The following is a 25,593-nucleotide window of genomic DNA, read 5'->3' on the forward strand; positions in this document are numbered from 1 at the left end:
CCATCATGCCCTGCCTCCTTTTAAATTCTTTTATTTATGCTTATACATTAAAAGTACAACTCTATGTTAAAAATAAATGCTAAAATTCCTTTATAATAGGAAAAGCAAGTACCTAAATATAAACAAGTAAAAATTTGAATTAAGAAATTAAAATAGGGCAGCACCTGTGGCTCAAGGAGTAGTGCACTGGCCCCATATACTGGAGATGGCAGGTTCAAACCTGGCCCTGGCCAAAAACCTACAACAACAACAACAACGAAAACAAAAAATTAAAACAAAAGATTTTTTTTTCCTAAAAATTTGGCCCCAAAATGTGGCTCTGCATTATACATGGAAAAATAGTTATGAAGGACTAGCATTGTAGAGGTTGGGAAGGAACTAGGACCTACAGTACAACAGGAGCAAGTGATTAGTCTTCAAAAATTTCATTGCTCTGGGACTGAAGGGAAGAAAGAGAGAGTGACTGTGGATGCAGAGGTTCCATGAATACAGTGAACTGGGGGTACTTTTAAAGTCAAGAGGAAAGATGAAAGGGCTCTTGCTGGACAGTCTCACAGTCCTCAGTGATACCATCTCCAAGGGGGACAATTCAGTATGGAAGGGCATGGGCTTTGGCATCAGTCAGAAACTGGGTTTGACTTACAGGTATGCCAGGACCTAGCTGGGTAACCTGTGCAAATCACTAAACCTTTTACTACAGAGTCCTGTAAAGGATGAAATAAGAAAATTATGTGTGAAATGTAGCACAGCTCCTAGTACATAGCAGATGCTCAGTACCATGCTATTATCATTTTCTTTGTCTTGCCCCCCAATTATAAGGAAAAAACAGGTGGTGCTAACATTTGGGGAATAAAAAAGACTTTGGGTCAGAGCTTGTGGAAAATGCAATAAGTACACTAAAGATGTGTAAAAATAATTGAGTAGTAGCAAGGTCAGATAAGGTTGAGGTTATGTGTAAATGGATCTTGTTATGATAACCAGATGTTGGCAGGACATAGATGTAAGTGGTAGAAGGAAGATGTGAGAATCTCTGGGTCATGTCTAGTCACCATATTTGCTGAGCTGTGATGGTGATCAAGAGACTGTGATGTAGCAAATACCCACCAGGAGACCCCTGGTATGCTGGCTGCTCTCCTACTACTTAGAAGAGTTAGAGTTAGTGGACATCAGGAGAGAGCGTGTCCCCAAAGTTGCCATAGATTGGGAAAATGGGAAATTTTACCAAATACTTACAAAATATTCTCTACATGTTGGCAACTTCTTTGTAAAATTTTATAATGACTATTTTATAAATAAAGGTACATTTAGCTACAGTTTCCCATTTCCCCCAAAGTATGGCAACTACTTGAGGGGTAAATTTTACAAAATACTTACAAAATATTATCTACATTTTGGCAACTTCTTCGTAAAATTTTATAATGACTATTTTAAAAATAAAGGTACATTTAGCTACAGTTTCCCATTTTCCCCTAAGTATGGCAACTACTTGAGGGGTGACTTTTGGGACACCCTATATAATTTTTCTATTAAACAACATTGTATAAGAAATTTTTTTACCTGTTTAACAACATTGTGCAAGAAAGTTCTTACAGTAAGAATGCTATTTGCTCTGCTTGCTTTCCTATTGCAATATAAGTTTGCCTCATTTTGTTCAATCCCTAATGAACGGTAGATGAGCTTACTGTGTCCTTATCATGTTATTTGTTTGAACTCTATTTTTAGCTTTTCTTCTTCTCCTTTCTCTAGAGTGACTAGAAGTTTCTTGCTTTTCCATCTGTGAATCATCTAAGTTGAAATTTTGAAATCTCTAATGGGGTTTCTTCCCTTTCTCCCAAGCACACATCTGGGTTATGATCCCCTATTATCTTGAAGACAAGAGTTCTGGGAATGGAGCGTTAGGTGAACTTTACTTAGCCTGCAAGAAGAAAAATTAGGAAATGTGTCACTTTCTAGAAATAGAGTATAATTTCCACTAAAATGGAAATTATCTTAGACTACTCATCATTTTAGCTATCACATGTCCCTTTTTTTACACATTTTGCACAAATGTATGAACACAACTTTAGTCTTAGGCTCTGGGACACAACAATAAAGAAAATACATAAAAACCCTGATGTAATGGAACTTACAACCTACAGGAGTGATAGACAAGAGAGCAAATATATAGTTTGTGAGATGCCGATACATGCAATGGAGAAAAATAGGAGTAGGGGTGAGGTGTGAGGGGTTGTTACTATTTTGTATTCGGTAGCAAGGTTAGGCCCAACTAATAATGTGAACATTGAATGGAGACCCAAAGGAAGTCATGGGACAAGCCATGCAGAGATGTGATAGAAAAATTATTTTAAGGCGAGACAGAAAAGCAAGTGCAATGTCCCTAAAGCAGAAGAGAGCTCAGTGTGCTCCTGGGTCAACAAGGCAGATTCATCCCCAGCCAGAGTAAGAAAGGGGTGAGTAATAGGAGCTGAGATCAAAGAAGTAGCAAGGGACTCAGATGACGGCAGGATGAGGACGTGGGAAGGACTCTGCATGAGACAGGATGCCAGTACAGGGTTGGAGCAGAAAGGTGGCATGTGGTGACTGGCATTGTAAAAGCTCCCCCTGGCTGCTGTGGTAAGACAGAGACAGGATGACTGGTTAGGTGGCTACTGCAGTGATCCAGGCAAGAGGTGGTGGGGCTTGGACCAGACTTCTTGTGACAGAAGGGTGAGAAGGTCTAGCCTACCAGGCAGCAAGTCAAGTCAGGTCTTTGGCCTGAACAATAGTTGTCCTGTAGGCTGGGCACGGTGGCTTATGCCTATAATCCCAGCACTCTGGGAGGCCAAGGCTGGTGGATTGCTTGACCTCAAGAGTTTGCGACCAGAATGAGCAAGTGAGACACTGTCTCTAAAAATAGCCAGGTATTGTGGCTGGTGCCTGTTGTTCCAGCTACTTGGGAGGCTGAGGCCACAGGTTTGCTTGAGTTCAAGAGTTTGAGGTTGCTGTGAGCCACGATGCTGCAGCACTCTATCCGGGGTGACAAGTGAGACTCTGTCTCAAAAAAAAAAAAAAAAGTCCTGAGATGGGGAAGGATGCAGAGGAATCAGTTTGGGGGAGAAGAAAGTGAGGAATTCACCACAGACATGGTGGGTTTGAGAAGACTATTAGCAATCTATAGAAAAACCAGGGGACATTAGGACAGAAAAGTCTGGATTGGGGGTGGAAATAGAAATTTCAGTATTGTAAGCCTCTGTAATACCCATAAAGTCATGGAAATGGGAGGAAACTCGGAAGCAGTGTCATAGGAGCCCAGCCACTGAGACTACATTATTGGTCTTTTTTCAAAAAAACAACTTCTTGAGATAAATATTAAATTTGAGTTGTTAATTTATAAAGTTAAAATGATTCAGCTGAATATCTATCAATGAAGGAAACATTATATTCTGTAAGGAAAGAATTATAGAGGACAGGAGCATAAATATATGAGCAGTTCAACAATGCAGACTTTTCCTTGGCTCCTGGGATGAACCTTGAAATTTTACTGCACACAGAGTAAGAAGTATAAAATGGACATAGCAGTAGTGCCCTGATGTGGAGTTTTGGGGAAATTTTTGCTGTATTTGGCTAAAAAAGATACTTCTCATAGGGAATGTTCATAACTTATGTATTTATTTTTGAACGCATTGTTCTGATCTTTTTATTTTCAGAATCACTTCAAATCACACCTGCGTACATTGTGTTTTTGCTTTCTTTTCTTAAGGTTTATTATCGAATGTTTTCTTAATTAAGAAAGCTTCCTTGTTCCGTTACTCTCATAAACTGGTAGGGACCATTTCTACACTTGTAATGTATGATGAATACCATGGTCACATTTGACTTTTGGAAGATTCATTGACAAATTATAAAAACAAAACTCTTCCGTCTTCATTTCTTTTCCTCTGTAAGTCTTGAAGGTGATCTCTCCTCATCGCTGCCTTGTACGTGTTCACTTCTTTGGAAAATCATTTTAATATCCTAAGAAAAATATTCAAATGTACAAAGTTACAAATATTAACAAACATTTAGAATTAGTAACTACCTAACACATAGCAGTGATTAAACAGCAAATTGTTCCTATTTATTTATTTTTGTATTTGAGAAAATGATTCTCCACGTCGTTTGAATCCCACCCTTATCACTTACCAGTTGTATCCTTGGAAAGGTATCTCGGACCTTAGAACATTGGTTTACTCATCTGATAATAGAGTTGTCATATCAGATTAAATAACATTTGTAAGAGCAACTACACGCACTCTGTCATGTAATTAGAAAGCTGAAAGATTGCTTCCCTCTTAATAAAGGAAAGGCAGTACTCACCTTCTAGGAAAGGGAAGTTCTAATGTCAAATTAACTATATATACAGAGGGGTAGAATTTTAAAACAACAAATTACTTTTGGGGATTGTCTCATTCCTCCATTTTCTTTTATTTTTGTAATATCAGGGATAGAATGGTTTGCTTTTCACGCATTTAAAATATCCAGCTATCTTACATCTTAAATCAGATATTTTTCAATACAAACATAAAGTATTATTACAACATAGAAGGAGCGCCAACCCATGGAAAATGTAGAATTGCATTTATGCAGTATTCAGTTTTTTGTTTTTTACTTTACAAATTTAGGGAAGTGCAGAACCTAAGTTCTTTTTTCTCAGAGCTGATTTCCAAAGGTCTCAATCTGTGGTCATTTTGCTCACGAAGATGGGAGTTAGTTCATGGTCTGAGCTGATGATTGGCACGTCAATTACTGCCAGGAATCACTGTGAATCATTTCCTTGTGGGACCTTGTTCTTTGAAAATATAGATCTCCTAAAGCCAAAGATCAATCTAGGGTAAAACAAGTGGAAAAGAACAGCTGCTCCCCACTGACTTTTCTGGTCCTACACATGACAATTGTTAATAACATGTCTTCTTCAGATACTATGTTTATAATAACTAAAGTTAAACATTGAAAGTTAATAGGGGAATTAAGGAATGAGCTGATTTGTGATTATCTGATACTTCCTAGCATGGGAAAAATGATAAGCACCAGATAATGTTTAAATCAGCCTTTGCTCAACTTACAGCCTTTGCTGAATTTATAGCTGAAATTAGGGGCCATAAATTTCAGTATCAGAGAATGGAGAAAAGCCCCAAGAGAGTCAGAAAATGTTTCACAACAGGCATTTTGGAGACAGCTGTCATCTTCCGTTGTAAAGATACAGAAGAAGGGTGGAGAATATGTTAAAATTAGACCCCCTGAAGACAAGATGGGATCGAAGTTACCTTCAAGTCACGTGTTTCAGGACAGGTATGTTGTTCTAATGTGATTGTGTCCTGAGTCATTTGTTTATAAGATATTGTCCTGTGTCATTCTGAGTTCCATGCTAAAAGATGTCTTGCTATCTCCCATGAATATAAACCTTAATCATAAGGCAACATGCTTGATTTACAGTCTTGCTAAAAGAAATTTATAGTTATTCAGCAGGTGATCATCATAGGAAACTAAATGTATTAAGTTATTGGAGAAACCCATTTGTTCATTTAAATTTGTAATTACCTTTATATAAGAAACTGACGTTGCTCACCAGCATCCCAGTTACAATATCCTCTTTGATCTTATTAAATTTCACCAAATCACTTTCTCAATAATTTAGGAATGTTACTTGAAAATAACTTCCTTGTATTAGGGCTATGGAAGTAGAAATTAGATAAGTGACTGTAACTGAATGACTATAAGATCCATCACAAAATCTGTAGTGATTTTGCACATATGTAACGACCCTGTAGGGCTTCCTGGGACTTCAGTTTGAACCCTTTATCATCGTGGCACTGTATGAGTGAAAGTCTTCTTTCCAAACAGAAGACACTGTGCATTCATCAAGAGATGAAATCTAGCTCACTAGTCCCTCCACGTATCATTTTGCACGGCTCAGAGATATTTCTTGTGCACTGCACCTGCTGCAGACTAGCCATGGGAGTAGTACTAATAACCTAACATTTATTGAGTGCTTTTATCTGCCAGGAACTGAGATAAGCACTTTATACATGTTTAATCATTTAATCCATACAGAAGCCCTGCAGTGTAGGCATAGTAATTAACTTTGTTTTACAGATGGGGACACCAAGTCACCACGAGGTAACTTGCCCAAGGTCACTCACTTCATAGACAGGCAAACAATCAGTGTGGCTCCTGAGCCCACTCTCATAACCACACAGCCAATCCACCTGATAATAGAAACAATGCTAAAATACATAATCATCATTACCCATACTCAGCTTTCACAAATATGTATTTTAGAACGTTGCTGCTTCTAAACACGAACTCTGTAAACATAGAGCTGTTAGCCAACAATCTTCACTTCCCACTGTTTATAATAGCAAACAACATTTTAACTCGAAAAACCACACTCTAGTTTTTGCTCTACTTATCTTGAGAGATCTTCACATAACATCACTGTGGTTAAAGTTCATTTTAAAAATGTGATCTATTTACTTGTACATGGATATCTGGAGCAAAAAATGATGATAGCACAAGCTGTGATAGTTGCGAGCCATCAAGGACTTCCCCCCCATCTCTCTCTCCCTTTCTCCCTTCCTTCCTTCCTCTCTTTCTTCAGTTAGTAAAAAGATGAGAACAGAGCACATTACTGGAAAGGGACTCTCTTTCATTTCAAGTATCAGATTTAGACTACAGGTCATAGGCGTAACTTTTCTCGACTCACAGCCATAGACATGGGTCCCAACTGTGATAGTTTACTGTCCTTGCGTGAAGTTCTTCAGTGAGGCTGCTGGGGGAGATAGGAAGGACCAGGGCAGGGAGAGATAAAGTACACTACTTGGGTATGTCTCAAAGAAGCATTCTGGAAATTAACTAACCAACCAACTAACACTCTGCTACTGGAAGTATCAGCTGCTACGGGTAGTATAAGACTCGTTAACTGGAAAACAGACATCCTCTGGCTGGGGACTCTCAGCCAGAGGGGTGCCGCCCATCAGGGAAGATTTGGTGCTATGCAGAGGCAGTTTTGGTGGTCAATGTGTCAAGGTGGGTGGGGGCCCCGTGTGTTAGGTGTCCTGCTGCATAGACCTGCACACACAAAGAGGAACGTGTTGCCCAAATTGCTAGTAGTGACCAGGTGAGGTCACCATGAGGATAAAAACCCTTCTGAAATGAGGGAAACACATAACTCAAGAGGAATCCTGTGCGTCCCTGCTCTCCCTCGGACTCAGAGCACCTCTTCAGGAGGCTGACTCTTGAAGGCAGTCATCTGTCGGCTACTTTCTTAGGCAAAATATCAAATAGAATCTTCTCTGCAAGTTAATATATTTAGTCCATCTGAAGATATTTCCAAATTATCCTAAGTTTGTGGGACTTTTTCTTTCCATTATGGGAGGGAATAATCACAGCATTATTTTATGCTCCTACTTGTTCATGTTAGTATAAAATAAATCCTATTATACATAATTCCAAGGGGCTTTGCAAATTGTTTTACTGGTTCTAATAAAGGTCTACCCTTGAGGTCTACCCCCTCTAATAAAGGTCTACATGCGCGGAGCATGTAGGCTGAAGTGCACTGCCAAGTGATAGGTCTGTGGCACCCACTTTGTACGGGATGACATAGTGACATGATATGGCTAGAGACATAAAAACGCTTAGGGAGGAAGAAATTAGTATTATATCATGCCCTTGCTCAGAAGCCTATCCATTCTCCATCTCTTTTCAAGTAGAATCTACATTTCCCTGTGTGACATCTGAGTTCTTTGCAATCCAGGCAGATCTTACCAATTCAAATGGATCACTCTACACCTTTCACAGATGGCTCTTCCAGGGGTCCAGCTTCAGCTCTCCCCATGTAGTCCTGCCTCTACACCTCTGCCCAGCCTTCCCTTTCCCCCAGGAAGCTTCTGGCTTCCAGCCTAACAGCAAAATCCATGCACATCCGTTCCTCTTCTGTCCTTCCACTTTCCAAAACCCTGGCTATCTTTCCACACCCAGCTTATTTCTTCTTAAGCAGACTCTCTCTGTATTGCTAGGATAAAAAATGTCATGTTTTGAATTCCTAGAATTTTGCACTTGATTGGTGTTGTCATATCATTTTCTTATAATTCCTGTATGCTAAAGTATCACACAAATAGAAGTAGAATTTGCTGGAGAGCAACAACTGATTTTGGTACTCATTTTCTCTCCCCCATGGGCGTTTATGCTATGGTCATGTAGCAGGTGCTCAGCCTTGAATAGTAGTCCCAATAGCTTTCATTTCTATAGCACTTCCCATGTGTTAGGTACTATGTCAAATGCTTCAAGGCATGCATGATCTCACTTAATCCTCTCTAGACCACCCCTTGAACAGAAATGGCTGTTACCCCCATTTAATAGATGAGAAAGCCGGGATTAAGAGAAAGTTAAGGTTGACTAGCTAGTGAGTGGTGGATCAGAGATTTGGACCTATGACTTTTTGGTTTCAGAGCCTGTGTTCTTCAATGCTAAAATCGTATTTCATGATTAGATGGGTTTAGTGTTTTGACAGATGCTAGTTTGTTAGAAATCAATTTCAATTAATGCTGATACAAGTAATAGAATAAATATAAGAAAGAATCAGCAATTTAAAACAAACAAACAAAAAGCCCTGAGGCACAAGAAAGATACTTAAGTGTAGATAGTTTCTTTTGCAGGCATAAAAAGAAACCTACAAAAGGTAATTTGTTATCTCTGAGAAATCTGAGACCACCTACATTCTGCTGAAGTGAAAGTACTTTTATCTTAAACTCAGTAAACTCTTTGTAGCCCAATAAACAGTGAAAAGGAGCCAAATAGGAGGGCTTCAAGCTGTTAAACGGGCATCTGAGAGGGTTGTAGCAACTTGCCACACTCTGAAAGAGGGTTGGTGGCAGCCTCTGCCCTCCTTAGTCCCTGTTACTTAACGGCCCGGGACTTCCCATGGTGGAGGCACACTTAATACGGGTGGTTGAGACTTGCTTAGTTACTGAGTGATCTCTGAGTTACAGTTCTTTCTTTCTTCTGCTAGGGTGGTCCAGTCTCTCTGGGTTCTGTCTTTAGTTTCTCCATTGCATGCACTGTTTTATGATGGACTGGCACCCACTTTTTTGTACACGCTATCAGTTTCCCTACATAGTATACACCATGATTAGAGTACAGTGGCTATGTCAGCACTTGGCTAGAGCCCACGATCTTGGTTAGCTCTCTGTGGCAATCATAGGTTAAGGTAATTACACGTCTGGAATGATCCAGAGCCCTAATGCTGCCACCCACCCAGCTGTAACCATCACCTACCCCCAGCCTTGTTATAGATCTAAGATAGCCCCATAGTCCTGAGACCTGCCCTCAGTATGCCTGAGTTTGCTGCCCTTTGGATATGGCAGGCAGGCTGGCCTTTCTGGTCCAACGTGAGCACCAGACCCTATTCTGGCCTGGCCAAGTCTGCCTTCTTTCTTTTCTTTGGTAGCCCAGGTTAGAAAGGTCCCACTATGCCTGAAACCTGAGCCCAACTGAGTTAGGGTACCTTTGGATAATACTCACAGGAATTTTATAGTCTGAATAATTTGAAATCAGGTCCTGAATAAAAGGGTGCTTCAAGAGAACAGCAACTTCAATTGGCTCCAGGTTCTTAGCACCCAGGTCCTCAAATGTTTTTATGAAGCTCTTTAAAGAAGAAAAAATGAAGTTAATCAACTTTACAGTCTTGCAGATGTCAAAAACATAGTTTTTCTTACTAAAGGAATTCAGCATAATTTCTACGCAATGACACATTTTGAGACCAGCTCCAAGAAAATATGCTTAAAATTGAGAGCAACTTTTCTGATGTGCAAGGTGTCTCTTTTACAAAGTAATCTGACCAACCTCTGCATAAATGTTCTCCATCCTGAGGTGGCTGGCAAATCTGTTAGCGTCCTGGGCTTCACCTCCTCCTCTGAACACTTTTAGTAGCGTTTCCAGGGAAATCTTTTCACTGTTTGCATTTTCAGGGATTTCTTCTTCCTTTTGCTCCCTGTCCTCCCTTTCTTCTTTTAATTCTCTTTCCTCTTTTGCAACATTTTCATCAAGTTCAGGAAACTCTTCAATTGGACTCATATCAGTAGAGGAGGAAGTCTGTAAAATTGTGTGAAGAGAACATGAGGTCAGCCTGAAGTCGTTACAGTAATAGAGACATTTTGAATACATCAATTTGAAGATCTTAACTTTCCATACAACAGAATAATAGTGCCCATCACAAACTAGCTAAAATAAGTTTAAGAAAGAATATGCCAGCTTCTCTGGAAAGCACAATGTCCAAATCCTAGCCTGATTTGGACATTGTGTGTGTCCTACGACAGGGTGTGTCCTACTTATCTCCATGTCCCCTGGGGCTTACCACACACCAAGCTCATCACTTTTCTCAATAATGAATTAGCGTAACTGGTATAGGACTTCTACACGTACATACAGATTTTTAACATGATTTGCTTTTGAAATTAATTGCAGTTGAGAGGTTAAATAGCAAGTTAATTTCTCAGGCTTACAGATTTGAAAAGCTTCAGGAACTTGTCTTCGAATACTGGAGGATATCCCGATTAAACACTCAGAAACACTGAATATAGAAAATCAGGCTGGGATTCCTATTACTGCTCTTTGAAACTTGGCTAAGAGCTATGAATTGAGGTGTTTGCATTTGAGGTGCTTTGCATTCAGAGTAAATTGCCTCTGAAGACATTTCGTATCCATCAAAAACCTAAGAAATATTCCTATCCTTTGACCTTTTATAGATCTAGGAATTGATCCTGAAGAAACATTCTTGTCCACAAATTTTTCTATATGTGAATATTTATTTAGTGTTATGGCAACAATTAAAAAAAACTATGATTCCAAAATTAGGGAAATGTGAACATAAATTATAATTCTGGTATGGAATACTATACTGCTGTAAAAATCACGATTAGAAAAATATCTAGAAAAAAGCATTTTGTAATAGACATACTCTTCTTGATAATGTGAATGTTATTTTGTTTACATTATTATTATTATTATTATTGCTTAATATTTCTATGTAGCAATTGTCTGATTCCTTTTCTGAGTGTATTTATGTTCATTCATTCTTTACGAGGTTTTTGTTTTTAGTCCTTATCTTAAACATTGTTATTGTTATTAAATTTTAAGCCTTTTTAATTTTGTGAAGGCAAAAAAATGGAAACCTAATAAACACATGTATATGTAAAAATAAAAAAATAAAAATAAAAATATCTAATAACGTGAGAAAATACTGATAGTAGAATAAGTGCAAAAAGAAAACAGAAAATAATGTAATAAAGATAGTAGAACCCTTTTTTTCTTATGTATCTAAACTTATTAATGAAAATAAGAAAAACATACCTTAAAGTGAGTGAACAGTGGTGATCTCTGGTAGTGGAACCAATGGCTTCCTTTTCCCTTTATTTTGCACTTTCTACATTTGCTACAGTAAATTTATGGGTGTGTGTTTCTGAAAATGATGTAATCGATATTTGATGATTTGCCATAGGAAAATGGGCATTTTGGAGTATTGGTTAGCCGGGTATCAGAGAATACTTGAGCTCTGATTCTCCTTTATCCCAAGGAACAAACAATGCTAAGTTAGAGGGATGCCAACGCTGTAAATACTCTATTTAGTAAAAGTAGTAAGCGCATAGATTGTGATATTTCTCCCAAATAATCACATAAGGCCCATGTACAAAAGAATTATGACAGGACATAATTAAGCCTCTGGTAGTCACATGTCCTTATAAGGGATTCTGGAGGGACCGGGGGTGGTGTAATGAAGGCAGGCTGCATTTGCTTTAGCTCTGTGTGGTCACTTTGCTTTACCTGGGTTTTGATAGTCTTTGCTAAATTGGGAGCTTAACCTTTAAAAAAGAAATTAGAGAGGGAGTAAAAGAGAGAGCAAGAAGGCTCTAACAGATAAAGATTTTGGAATTAAGTATAAAACACACACCCTCACACACACAGACATATTTATTTTTCAGTCTACTCTCTACTTTAAACAATTGGAAATTCTACATTGCAGAAATGTGAAACTGGTTTTTGTGTTACCACATTGGAATCTTAGGAATTATTGCATTATCTACTAATCAATAATTTCTCAGGGTAACAGAACATTTAGTATAGTGAAATGAACATAGTTGGGATGAAAACATCTTACTGACTGAATGAAGGAAAAATAAATTTCTATTCAGAGTGTAGGATAGCTGCTATATGGACAAGATAGATAGAACCTGACTAACTTGTTAGATCATGAGGTGAGACCGAAATTTAATTAAAAAAGAACGTGGCCTCTCTGTAACTATTTCCATAATTAGAGAAGTTATTTTTGAAGGACTGATGTAAGCATAATGGGATAAATAATTTATTTTTGTTTAAGGGTAGCAATTTAAACATTTTGAATGAATGCTAGAGTGAAGGATCCTTGGCATACTAATGTCACAGGATGCTTTTAAAACTTTTGCTATCTTTGCTCTGTAGGGGTTAGGGACAGAATAAGCTTAGTGGCTCAGTGGAAGGGGCGGGAAGGGACAGTGGCCATGACTGAATCAAAGAAGCTGGTTGTGGGAGGATGGAAGCGTATGCAAGAGAATGTAATTTTCTCCAACAGAGACTCTGAAAGACAGCGATTTTAAATGTAAGTACAGGAATAAAACCTGTGATGCCAGTTTGGAAAACAGCCAGTGCTTTTGAATGAGCAGTTATTAATGGCCTCTAAGCGCTATGTAAGTCACATTTTCATCTAAGCAGGGGACCAGATTGTGGTTCTGTCAAGCACTATGTCCCACTTGGCTAAATCTCAGAGGTAGCCCTCAAGGAGGACTTCAACCAGCGTTTCCCCAAAGCAGCACCCGTGCGTTTTCCTGGCCATGCATTTCTGTCATTCAGTTGGCTCAGACAGACACACATCGCAGAGGCAGAACAGAGGCCAGTTCTTGGGACCAATGCGGGCAAAGCATCAAAGAGCAGAATGGAACAGAAATGTGTTTTGGACCCCAGAGCCTTAAACACTCCTGCCAAGATGCTTTCACAGGACTTTTAGAATGCAGGAGATCCAAGCTCAGAATTTACCAAATTTCAACATCACAACCCCATGCCACCCAGGTGCCAAGAATAAACCATTTTCCCAAATGTCACTTAGGTAAAGATTAACCAGAACTAGTGCATTACTGATGAATGCCTTGGTCTTGGGATCCTTTTAAATTACTCAAGTAGCTATGGCTTTAAACAGAAGCTCTGAGCCACACTGAACACAATCAGCACGGATTGTGGAAACAGAGTAAGGGAGAATGAAATGCCAGGGAGATTTCCAGTTGTTTACGCAAAAGCTAAAGCAAAGATGTGACCACATGTCTTAGGGGGGAGCGTGGATTTGTTGGGGGTGTTATTTCTGTGCAGGCTTAGAGGTTGCCTGGGAAACTGGAATACACTTGGAAAGGGCATAGCAATGGCATAATTGGAGAAAGGACAGTGAGGACAAGGGGTGAGAACGAGGGAGGTGAGCCCCTCTTCCATTTCAAAAGCCTCTAGTGTACATCTGGCATAGAGAAATGAATGCAACTGGGATGAAGACATCTTGTGAGTGGAGTGGGCCTGTGTGTGAGACGGCCCTGTGCTCCTTCCCTGGCCTCAGCCTCCATCCATCAGAGAGGTGTCTGTTGTGCATCATTCTTGGTTCAGTTCCTGCAGTGCCCTTGGATTTTAAAAGCACTCTTGAGAGCAGTGCTCAAGGCAAGGCGAGCCGCTTCCCGGGGGTGGGGGGTTAGCACTAGCATATGGTGAACAGAGGGCTCAGGGACCCAAGGGAAGCTGCTGCCTGGCTGCCAGACACTGAGGCAGGGGGCCGTTACTATGGCAATCGCTCTCCTTGCCTGGTCTCTCCTGCTCCTTGCAGCCTCCGGGAGCCTGCTGCTGCCTGCACCTGCCTGAGGCGTGTCCTTTCCTTCCCTTTACCTGGACACTGAACCCCACTCCTGTCACTCTCCCCATCCCCCCCTCCTCCCTGCCTCCTGGCCATGTTCACAAACAATAATTGAGCCCTTGCTATATGGCAGCTGAGATGGGTAACAAGGCGTTCCAAACACAAGCTAGGCATCATTTAGCTGTAGGATTCAACAGCTAACAGACCCCTGCCTGAATGACCAGGTCTCCTCCCTTCCCTCTTTGGCTCCCTATGGCCTGTTCTCAGCACAGCAGCCACGGAGGTCCCCACACATTTAAGCCAGGTGACTGCACTCTTCCTGTGACTTCTCCTCTTGTGCAGAGTTAAAGCTCAGGTTAACACAGAGCCCCTCTGGGACCTCCCAGCACTCACTTCCCTCACTTGCCAAGGAAAGTGAGCACTGACTGAGGCAGTGCTCCGGCTCAGTCCCCTGGCTGGCTCTGGTCTGGGGGCGCAGCAGGCACAGCCCCATTTTAGGGCTTTTGCACTGAGCACTGTTGTCCTCACTGCAAATGCTCATGCCCCAGAGATCTGCTCTCTCCTGTACCTTCTCCAGGCCTCTGTTCACCTATCTCTTCACAAAGAAACCATCTCTGGCTACCCTGTTAAACATTGCAACCGCCACCTGACTCTTGTCCTTTCCCTGGCATTCTTTTTTCCACAGCATTATCTCCATTTGATGTAGTCTGTGTGTTGCTCATTTGTTGCCTGTGCCCTCAAAGGGAGAACGGAGACAAGCCTTCCATCAGGGGGAAGGCCACAGCTCTACTCCCCACAGGACAGAATCAAAAGCCATGCAAATGCCATGCAAAGGGGACCTCAGAGTAATTAGCCAGCACCCTGCGGAGACTATTTCATCCCCAAAAGCCAGTGACTGCCAACCCTTCAGAAATCTCACAGGGACTATGAGGTGGCATCTTAACTAGATAATAAAATTCTTTGTCCTTGGGTGCAGGTAATACAAGTTGCCTGTGGATTTCAGATGGCTGGACTTTGCCTTGAAACACCATCAAGAGTCACAGTACACGGATGCATCCAAAGCCTAAACTTGTTTATATGAAATTTCCACATAGAATGATGAATAGACTGGGTGACCTCACGTATCAGGATCAGTACTTCAGGAAAGATAAAGGCTGCCCTTTACAGAGCAAATTAGGATTCTACCAAAAAACCTGGAACAAATTTTGACTTTACCACAAAAGTGTTCAATGGGAGTGAGTCCTCCAATTCTGATTAATAATCCAGTTCAGTAAGGCTTTATTGGAGACCTAGTGTGTGTAAATCACTGTGTCAGCTACCTAATGTGGCTGAGATGAGAAGAAGAGCCCCTCTTTTCAAGTGTTTAGGATCTTTAGGCATCCCCCTCCAGACTCCCCAGTTAGTCCCTTCTGGAATGCAGTTACCTTTTCAGCAATCAGAATATGAGTTTCATCTTGTTGGAAGACATGCGTCCCGATGGCCACGCTGAGGGCCCTGTAGACCCCTTCCACACTGTCTGGGTGGCAAGCAAAATAAAGCAGCATCTGCGTGTAGTCAAGCTGGGGCGGATCCTTCTCATAGTCAGCAAATAGCCTGAAGAAAAACTGTCACAGAAAAAGGATTTCAACCAGGGATAAAATGGGTATGTTCTGGTAGTCAGTAGGTAGACACGGCAATGAAGAATCCCTCCCGGAGCTTTGGAATAAGGTGATCTTCTGAGGATGGAATTAGTAAAGCTACGCTGTGATGAGTGGTATTGATGGAACAGGATGCAGAAAATGTAGGGTTTTAAACTCTAAAGTAACATAAATTGTGCTAATCAAGGTATTAACTTATTCAGGAAATAACATAGTAATTAAAAATAGTGGGGACTGTGCAATAAGGAGAAGAAGGGAGCCACAAGAGCGAGGACCCATGTGTGTCCTTTACATTATCCAGACAAACTGAGCCTTGACCCTAAATATGAGTCCCCTGATCTATTCCTCTCTGTGGGGAGTGAAAGGAGGGAAAGAGAGTCTCCCAAGCCTCTGGGATTTTAACCATTAAAACCTCTGAACTGGTTCCCTGGCTCAGAACTTCCTCCTCTATCTGCTGACCATGAGCAACTTCTTCCAGTGTGGATCCCCATGAGGGGAGAGAGTGTGCTAACTGCCAACTATCAGTTTGTGTGGCAGTTCCCTCGGCAGCTCCAAGAGTGGGTGCTTGGGAGCCTGATATCCTCAAGGCCCTGCCACGCCCAGGCCCAGACCTGGGGGCACACTGGCCACACTGAAGCACCTACATAGCCTCATTTGGGCAGCCTGCTAGCTTTCCTGACCAGCTCTTCTCAGATGTGTACTTGATGACCTGCAGAATATGTTTTAAATGTAGAGTCTGCTTAAGTAGATGGTTCCAGAGCTATCTTGGGCTCTGCCTGTCTAGTAAGCTCCCAGGTGCTTCGGATGTTGCTGTTTCTGGCCCATACTTAGAGAAACAAATTCCTAAATCCAGAGGGTATTTCTACCTTGTTATTCTTTGTTATCAGCAACCTTTGCAACTGTGAGCAAATCAGGCATACATGAAGATAATAGCTGGGAAAATAATTTCTGATATGTGACAAATCCAATCAAAATTTAAATAAAAAAACTTTGACAGGAAAATGTACCAAATCTGTTATGCTACAAAGCAGAAAAGAATCTCAGGGGTCAGTGGGATGTACAGGTTCTTTCATTCAGCCACCCCGGCAGCAAACATTTACTGAGTTGCTGTAAGCCAGGCAGAGCCAGGCTCAGACGTTGAAGAATGGTCATGGACAATAAGATATCCCTTGATTTCTTAAAAGTCATGATCTAGCTGGTGGGTTCCTTCAGGCCCCTGCACTTCCATCTTTTCATCTGCCTTTGAGTTATTTCAGGGACTGCCAGTAAGACGAGAAGGGGGACTAACTACTTAACAGCCCTGACCTTGTCCATGTGTGCTTAGTTTCCATTTCTTCCACATGAAGAGCTGTCTTTTAGCATTATTTCCAGTGAGCTACTCTCATAAACGATAAGTAGGTAGAAATCATCATTATTTCCTTTATTATTATTTCCACTGAGCTGCTCTTATAAATACTAAGTAGGTGGAAATCATCATTATTTCCATTACCTATATAAACTGAAGAGTAGACATTGAAAGAAGATATGCAGGAATAATGCAAGTTGATAGATTCTTTCTGTAATTAAACAGACTTTATATTAAATCAATGGATTGGACATTCAAAAAGATTATGCTTGTTGTATTCTGAAGATCACTTAAAATTTTATAGGACACAGAATTTCAAGAAGGCCTCAAAGGTTTTCACCTCCTGGAACACATACCTTGTGCAATCTACTCCCATTAAGCATGGGCAGGACTTGTAAATACGATAGGAAACTCATTCTCATGAGTGAGTCACTTCATATGTCAATGATAAAGGGATCTTCTAATGTAATCAAGGTCCTTAATCAGTTGATTTTAGAGCCTGGGTTTGGGCCTGACCTAATCAGGTCTGCGTCCTGATAGCGGCCCATGGCCAATCCCTGGGCTTCGGACTGGTACTGGTCCATGGCCTATTAGGAACTGGGCTGCACATAATTACAACCTGGGCTCTGCCTCCTGTTCCACCCTCACACCCCATGTACTACTGAAAAATTGTCTTCCATGAAACTGGTCCCTGGTGCCAAAAAGTTGGGGACCACAGTGCTAGAGGATTCAAGTGGAGATGTCAAATAGATAGTTGCGTCTAGGAGTCCTAAGTTCAGAAAAGAGGTCTGCAGTGGAAACAGACATTTGGGATTTAATAGCAAGTAGCTGGCATTTCAAACCCAGAGCCTGGCTTCCAGTGTGATGAAAATGTGTCAAACTGTTTATAAAACCAATGTATGGTGCCCTGTGATTGCATTAATGTACACAGTTATGATTTAAAATTGATAAAAAAACAAACAAAAAAAACCTAAATGTTAACCAGCCTGAGGGAATGGGAAGACGTATGTGTCCCTTGGATAGAGGCTGTGGAGAAAAGTTTAAGACAATGCTTGCGAGTTTATTTAATAAATATGACAAAATTACATGACTTTTATCAGGAAAACCCTAAGGATTCTTGAACACTGGGCGCTGCAGTTTCAAGGGGTGGAGAAGACAGGCCCAGCCTGCTGAGCCTCACTAGTCACCAGTAAGTTCACTGTCACTGTCAACAGACCAGGGGGTCACAACAGGAGAAGCCTCAGGGATCCTATTGTGAGTGAGGCTTGACATTTTATCCAGTGCTTGGGTCTCTGAGATCACCCAAGGTCAATATCCATTGCTTGTCTTCAGGAGCCTTTCAGGACATGGCTCAGAGGAAGCCTGGGCCACAAAGCAGGGAAGATGAGTGCAGCCCTAAATTGCAGCCCTAGACCTCTCTTTAAGAGGACACAGAGGCCCTGGGAGAGGAAGAGACCTGTCCAAGTTTCCATAACAGATTATGGTAGAACTAGGAACAAAGCCCAGGGCTCCTGGCCCCAAGAATTCCTTCTTAATAGGGGCATTCCCCCACCTTTCGTCTTTTTTATTCTAATTACCATAAAAAAGTAAACACCTTTTGTTTGTTTGTTTCCTCCTGCTCACCTTTCTTTAACATGCCAGCCATTAACCACAGTTTAGCAATGTCTCATTAGCATGGTTAGCTACTGTTTAACTAACACAGGGGGCTTACTGTATACCATTCACTGTTGTAAGGGAACCACAAATACGAATTCACCCTGCACAACAGCCCCATCAGAGAGGGATACAAGTTCCAAGGCACAGGGAGGTTGTGTCGTGCCACGAAGACTTTGCAGCTTATAAACAGTGGCACATGTGCTTTTATCCCAGTTTAAGAACATTGAGATTTACTTAATGCTGAGTACTGAGTCCCTGAGGCACCAGGAAGAAGAGGAAAAACATCCCATCTTGTCACCTTTTCACCTTTTCTGTCCTATGAATGTTTACACACACACACACACCGTACCAGCCATCTTTTACCCTTTAAAAACAATTTTTGCTAAGGCTCCAGTCCTGCCTCTGCCCCCAACTTAGTTCCTTTTCTTGCTATAATTTCCCAGCAGAGAGTGGGAGCCACATTTGTCCCTTTTACCAAAAGGTTCTTTCCTGTTTTGCTGCCAGGTGAATAGCTGAAAGGCTGTGCCCTAGATTGATGTTTCTAAAAACTTCTGGTTGAAAATGAAAGTACTTTCCACTTGGCTGCTATCCACACTGCCAGTTGCTTCTTCAGGTTCCTGAAGAACCTGTTTATATCAATGACGAGTTGTTCACAAAATCATATAGAGACTGTTCCAAAAGCTTCACAAGATAATCGATCTCAGTCCTCTGGTCTCACGTTAAAAACAGTGACAATAAACAAAATGCCGCCCCTGTAACTGCCAATCTCCTATCTTGGGCTTTTTAGATTACTCCCTGACCCCTTTCTCCTACCTTCTCTCCTGCTGGTGCCTCCGCAGAGGTGTTCAAAAAAAATATGCATCCAATTGGAAGAAAATGCTCAATTTACGGTTAAAAGTAGAGTCATGTTCAATATCGTACTGCAGTTTTGAACTAATGGCTGGCTGGAAATTGAACAATCAATATATTCTACAGAGTTTGCTATGGTATCTGAATTTATCATTCACTTCTCCTCATATCTTAATGAATGTGGCTGTGTTAGGTCTGGTTTATATTTTAAAAATTTATGCTAAAGTCAGAGTGTTTTTCAGATTTTAAGGTCCTGCTTTCTATTGTGGCCTCAGGGATAAAGGCTAAAAAAATGATATTAAATAAAAATATTGAAAGCAGGAATCTCTGATGAGCCAAGGACAATGCTATATTCAAACCATTGCTTTGTTAGTCAAAATCAAAGAGAAATAGTCAAAAAATACGTATTGGTAAAATGACAGAATCATATCCTAAGCTTTTAGAATTGGAAGGACATTTAAAAACAAATGTGTTGAGAAAAGCAAATTCCAAGAGACCTTGGGAATTGTCCAAGATCACACAGAGAGGTAAGAGTAGGGCTCTGGCAAGATTTCAGCCCCCGTCTCCTCTCCAGGCTTCACTCAGCTGTCTCTCGAGTGAACACTCAAGTCTGCACTTTAAGGCACAGGAAAAGAAGCAATGAAGGCACTGGCAGGGATGAAGTCCAAAGCAAATTATGTAAGTAGAAGAAAAAACAGAGAAAACAACCAGTGCGATAATGCTATTTTTTTTATAACAATGGTTGTGATTACTTTATTTTCCTTGTTCACTGGTTTCCAAATTTTCTTTTTTTCACTTTCATTTTTTTAATTAATTTATTTTTTATTTTTTTATTAATTGATTTTTTTATTGTTAAATCATAGCTGTGTACATTTGTGCGATCAAGAGGTACAATGTGCTGGTTTCGTATACAATCTGAAATATTCTTATCAAATTGTTCAACGTGGCATTTTCTTAGTTATTGTATGTAGACATTTGTATTTTGCATTTAGTAGGTTTCGCCTGTACCCATTCTAAGATGCATGGTAGGTGTGGCTCCACCCATAACCCTCCCTCCACCCTAACCTCCCCACTCCCTTCTCCTCCCTTGGCCCTTTACCCGTATTCTTGTGCCATAGTTGGGTTTTAGCCTTCATATGAAAGCTATAAATTAGCTTCATAGTAGGGCTGAGTACATTGGATACTTTTTCTTCCATTCTTGAGATACTTTGCTGAGAAGAATATGTTCCAGCTCCGTCCATGTAAACATGAAAGAGGTAAAGTCTCCATCTTTCTTTAAGGCTGCATAATATTCCATGGTATACATGTACCTCAATTTGCTAGTCCATTTGTGGGTCGATGGGCACTTGGGCTTCTTCCATGACTTAGTGGTTATGAATTGGGCTGCAATAAACATTCTGGTACAGATGTCTTTGTTGTATTGTGATTTTTGGTTTTCTGGGTATATATCTAGTAAAGGAATTATAGGATCCAATGGCAGATCTATTTTTAAATCTCTAAGTATTCTCCAAACATCCTTCCAAAAGGAATGTATTAGTGTGCATTCCCACCAGCAGTGTAGAAGTGTGCCCTTTCTCCACATCCTTGCCAACTCTGGTTTTGGGATTTTGTTATGTGGGCTACTCTTACTGGGGTTAGGTGATATCTCAAAGTAGTTTTGATTTGCATTTCTCTGATGATTAAGGATGATGAGCGTTTTTTTCATGTGTCTGTAGATCGTGGGTCTGTCTTCTTTAGAGAATTTTCTTTTCAAGTCCTTTGCACACCCTGAGATGGGATCACTTGTTCTTTTCTTGCTAATATGTTTGAGTTCTCTGTGGATTCTGGTTATTAAACCTTTATCAGAGGTATAACCTGCAAACATTTTCTCCCATTCTGAGGGCTGTCTGCTTGCTTTACTTACTATGTTCTTGGCTGTGCAGAAGCTTTTTAGTTTGATCAGGTCCCAGTAATGTATTTTTGATACTGCTTCAATTGCCTGGGGAGTCCTCCTCATAAAATATTCACCCAGGCCAATTCCTTCAAGAGTTTTCCCTGTACTTTCTTCAAGTATTTTTATAGTTTTATGTCTTAAGTTTAAATCTTTTATCCAGTGAAAGTCTATCTTAGTTAATGGTGAAAGGTATCAGTCCAGTTTCAGTCTTTTACAGATCGCCAGCCAGTTCTTCCAGCACCGTTTGTTAATAGGGAATCATTTCCCCACTGAATGTTTTTAATTGGCTTGTCAAAGATCAAATAATGGTAAGTAGCTGGGTTCATCTCTTGGTTCTCTATTCTGTTCCAGACATCTACCTCTCTGTTTTTGTGCCAGTATCATGCTGTTTTGATCACTATCGATTTATAGTACAGTCTCAGGTCTGGTAGCGTGAATTCCTCCTGCTTTGTTTTTATTTCTGAGTAATGTTTTGGCTATTCGAGGTTTTTCTGATTCCACATAAAATGAAGTATTATTTCTTCAAGATCTTTAAAATATGATAATGGAGCTTTGATAGGAATTGCGTTAAAATTATATATTGTTTTGGGTAGTATGGACATTTTAACAATGTTGATTATTCCCAGCCATGAGCATGGTATGTTTTTCCATTTGTTAACATCTTCAGCTGTTTCTTTTCTTAAAGTTTCATAGTTCTCTTTATACAGATCTTTCATGTCCTTTGTTAGATAAACTCCCAAATATTTCATCTTCTTTGGCACTACTGTGAAAGGAATAGAGTCCTTGACTGTTTTTTCGGCTTGGCTATTGTTGGTATATATAAAGGCTACAGATTTATGGGTGTTTATTTTGTAGCCTGAGATGTTGCTGTATTCCTTGATCACTTCTAAAAGTTTTGTAGTAGAATCCCTAGTGTTTTCTAGATATACCATCATGTCATCTGCGAAGAGTGAAAGTTTGATCTCTTCTGACCCTACGTGGATACCCTTGATCGCCCTTTCTTCCCTAATTGCAATGGCTAGAACTTCCACTACAATGTTAAAGAGCAATGGAGACAATGGGCAACCTTGCCTGGTTCCTGATCTAAGTGGAAATGATTTCAATTTAACTCCATTCAATATGATATTGGCTGTGGGTTTGCTGTAGATGGTCTCTATCAGTTTAAGAAATGTCCCTTCTATACCGATTTTCTTAAGTGTTCTGATCATGAAGGGATGCTGGATATTGTCAAAAGCTTTTTCTTATAATGCTATTTTTTAAAGACCTCATTCATTACCTCTATAAGGTGTTCTTGCCTATTAAACGGCAAGGGTTCAAGAGGATTTTCTGGAACTTTTATATCTTCATCTCCCGTAAACCACAAGCCAGCCTACAGCAAAAAATAAAAATGAAGATCATTAAAGTATGTATTATGCAGAGATGTAACCGTTCATCTAAAAACAACAGACACTGAACCACTCTTGGTCCAGTTTCTGCAGTAGTAGTCTCTGAAGCAGGGTGCAGAAACCAAGGCAGGGTGGTTAGAGAAATATGCTAGAACTTCCATTTATATTATTCTTTGTCTTATCTTTTTGTAATTTTTTTTGCATATTTGATATGTTTATAATGTATTTGTGCCATAGGACAGTATATAATTTGTAAATAAATGTCCACATATTAGAGACACCAGCTGTATTTTAACTATTGGAGCATGTAATGAAGCTTGGCGGTCACTACTCTAGATTAAGCTTGCATTAGCAATATTCTGAAGGAATCTGTACTCTCATAACAATAATTCCCATTCCTTGGGTCCTGTTGATTTCCCATCCATTCTGGGAGTCTTACTTAGTATTGAGATATGTTATTGGTGTTAGAAAAATCTTTGCTGAGTAACTGAATGACTGGCCCCTCTTTCATGACATCCTCTCTCTCAGTCCATTTCTGACACAAATTACTCTTTGTACAAGGCAACTGTCAGCTGGCAATGCCTCTCCCACCTCTCCCTTTCTTCCAATCTCATTGCTACGACCCGGGTGGTAGAGCCTCGCTACCTTTGTCAAAGACCATTCTAGTAACCTCAAGCTATTTCTGTTTTCAGTCTTTCTCTTATCCAAGTAGAAGAAAACACAAATTATCAATTTTCTCATAATTTTAATGTTTCCATATATCATTCTCTGCTCAGAACCATTTTCTTCTTTTCACTTGTTTAATCACATCATTCCTTCTACTTTAGGTGAGTTCTATCCTCTTTTCCACCTAGATAAACCTATACATTTTTCCAGACCTGGCTCAGATCATACCTCCCAGGGAGGCCATCCTTAATCTCTCCTCTGAACTCCAATTTTATTTGTTTATACCAAACATTTGGCATTTAGTCAACTCCTTTGGTTATTGCCAGTCATGTTTCCTATTAAACATCAGGCACAAAATCCTTGGGTTCAAAGAATATATCTTGCTAATCTTAACTCTTACACAGAGTAAGCTCTTCATATACATAATTCTTCAAGAGTGCCAACCTATCCTTAATACTTGGCCTATTGCCAAGGCCATTGGTTTGTCTAACTTGACTCTGGCCTATGCTCTAGGTCATACTTTCTTCTAATAATCTCATTCTTTGAGTAAAGGCTGAAATGGAATTGGGTATGTTGTAAGGGTGTGCAGCTCCTAAAGGTGTGAATTGGATTTTCTTTTAATTTGGAATAAAAAACATGCTGGTTCATGTGGAAGCCTCTATGAGGGAGAAGAGCCAAAAGGAGCTTAATGTCCTGCATGGTACTAGCTTGGAACACAAGTGACTCTTGTACTGCTGGGAGGAAATCTTTTCTTGATGGCTAATCTGTGGAGGGTAAGTGCCACCTAAGGGAGAATAAAGAGACCAGGAACACAGCTAGATTTTATGCTTCTGGCCATGATGCAGTAATAAACAGCAGAATTATCTTCCTGCCTTAAACAATAAGAAATATGATAACAGGGTTTTCCAGACATTGGACAATAGGCAACATAGGACAGTCATCCCTGAAAGGAGGAAAGTAAGTGGGGAGGCCTCCTAGTATTCCAGCTGCTGTAGCATTTTTAGTTTGCAGGGCAAAGAGGGGCTTCCGAGTAGAGCCTAGTGCTCTACCGCTGATTTAAGAAGGCATGTTTTGTAGTTGAAAGAGTTCATGGTGGCTAGAGTTTTCAGGGAAGAGTACTAAAGTGCATATAGATTGTGAGAGAGCTCTAGAGATGTGCAGAGGGGTCTCCTCAAGTCTTGAATGGGAGCCTTCTGTTGATTTGTATGTGGAAAATACCAGAGGTTAGAGAAAGAGCTACTGGAAAGTAGTGAGTTTAACAATCTCTGGGATTCATGCAGAGCTGGGATTAGTTCATGTTACCACCAGCCAGAGTGGAAGGACATCCCAATACACAGGACATTAAGTAGAGCCCCCCAAAGGATATAACCTTAGTAAAGGGGCCAGGTTAGCCTTACACGAAAGGCTGCTCTGGACCCACCTTCAAAATTCTTTTTTTTTTTTTTGTAGAGACAGAGTCTCACTGTACCGCCCTCGGGTAGAGTGCCGTGGCGTCACACGGCTCACAGCAACCTCTAACTCTTGGGCTTAAGCGATTCTCCTGCCTCAGCCTCCCGAGCAGCTGGGACTACAGGCGCCCGCCACAACGCCCGGCTATTTTTCTGTTGCAGTTTGGCCGGGGCTGGGTTTGAACCCGCCACCCTCGGCATATGGGGCCGGCGCCCTACTCACTGAGCCACAGGCGCCGCCCCAAAATTCTTGATGTAACTTTGAAAATATAAAACTGATTTCAAGTAACATTGCTGTACTTGACAATATTTAAAGGGATATGACAAAATTTGGCATCCAATAATATATAATTTACATCATCTGTTACCTAATACAAAATTACTAGGCATGCAAAAATAAAAGACAGAAAATATGACCTATAGCCAGAAGAAACAATAATACAGAATGGAGATAGATAATAAAATGAGCAGATAAGGATGTTAAACAGCTATACTAAATATATTTCATTTGTTCAGGGAGATAAAGAAAAACATGCAAAAAATGAGGAGAGAAATGAGATATATAACAGAGACCCAACTTAAATATCTAGAGATAAAAAAATACAACAGCTGAAATAAAAAATAAATTGTATGGCATTAACAGCAAACTCAACTCTGCAGGAGAAAACATCAATGAACTTGGAGACACAAAAATAGAAATGAGTACAAAATATAACACACAGAGAAAAAGTCTGGAAAAATAAG

At 40.4% G+C, this 25,593-nt stretch overlaps 1 protein-coding gene across 1 annotated transcript in view; it reads right to left on the reverse strand.

Moving 5' to 3' along the window:
- Window positions 1-3,845: 3,845 nt before the first annotated feature.
- SPEF2 (sperm flagellar 2) overlaps window positions 3,846-25,593 on the reverse strand; it is a 171,192-nt gene continuing 149,444 nt past the window's right edge. Inside the window, exons 33-37 of the mRNA XM_053598873.1 lie at window positions 22,627-22,719; window positions 15,355-15,534; window positions 9,859-10,107; window positions 9,538-9,660; window positions 3,846-3,993 (exon numbers count right to left, since the gene is read on the reverse strand). Coding sequence (XP_053454848.1) covers window positions 3,904-3,993; window positions 9,538-9,660; window positions 9,859-10,107; window positions 15,355-15,534; window positions 22,627-22,719 — 735 coding nt within the window. The 3' untranslated portion in view covers window positions 3,846-3,903. The remainder of the gene's footprint in view (window positions 3,994-9,537; window positions 9,661-9,858; window positions 10,108-15,354; window positions 15,535-22,626; window positions 22,720-25,593) is intronic.

The sequence above is a fragment of the Nycticebus coucang genome, chromosome 1 (genome assembly GCF_027406575.1).
Source record: "Nycticebus coucang isolate mNycCou1 chromosome 1, mNycCou1.pri, whole genome shotgun sequence".
In the NCBI taxonomy this organism is placed as follows: Eukaryota; Metazoa; Chordata; class Mammalia; order Primates; family Lorisidae; genus Nycticebus; species Nycticebus coucang.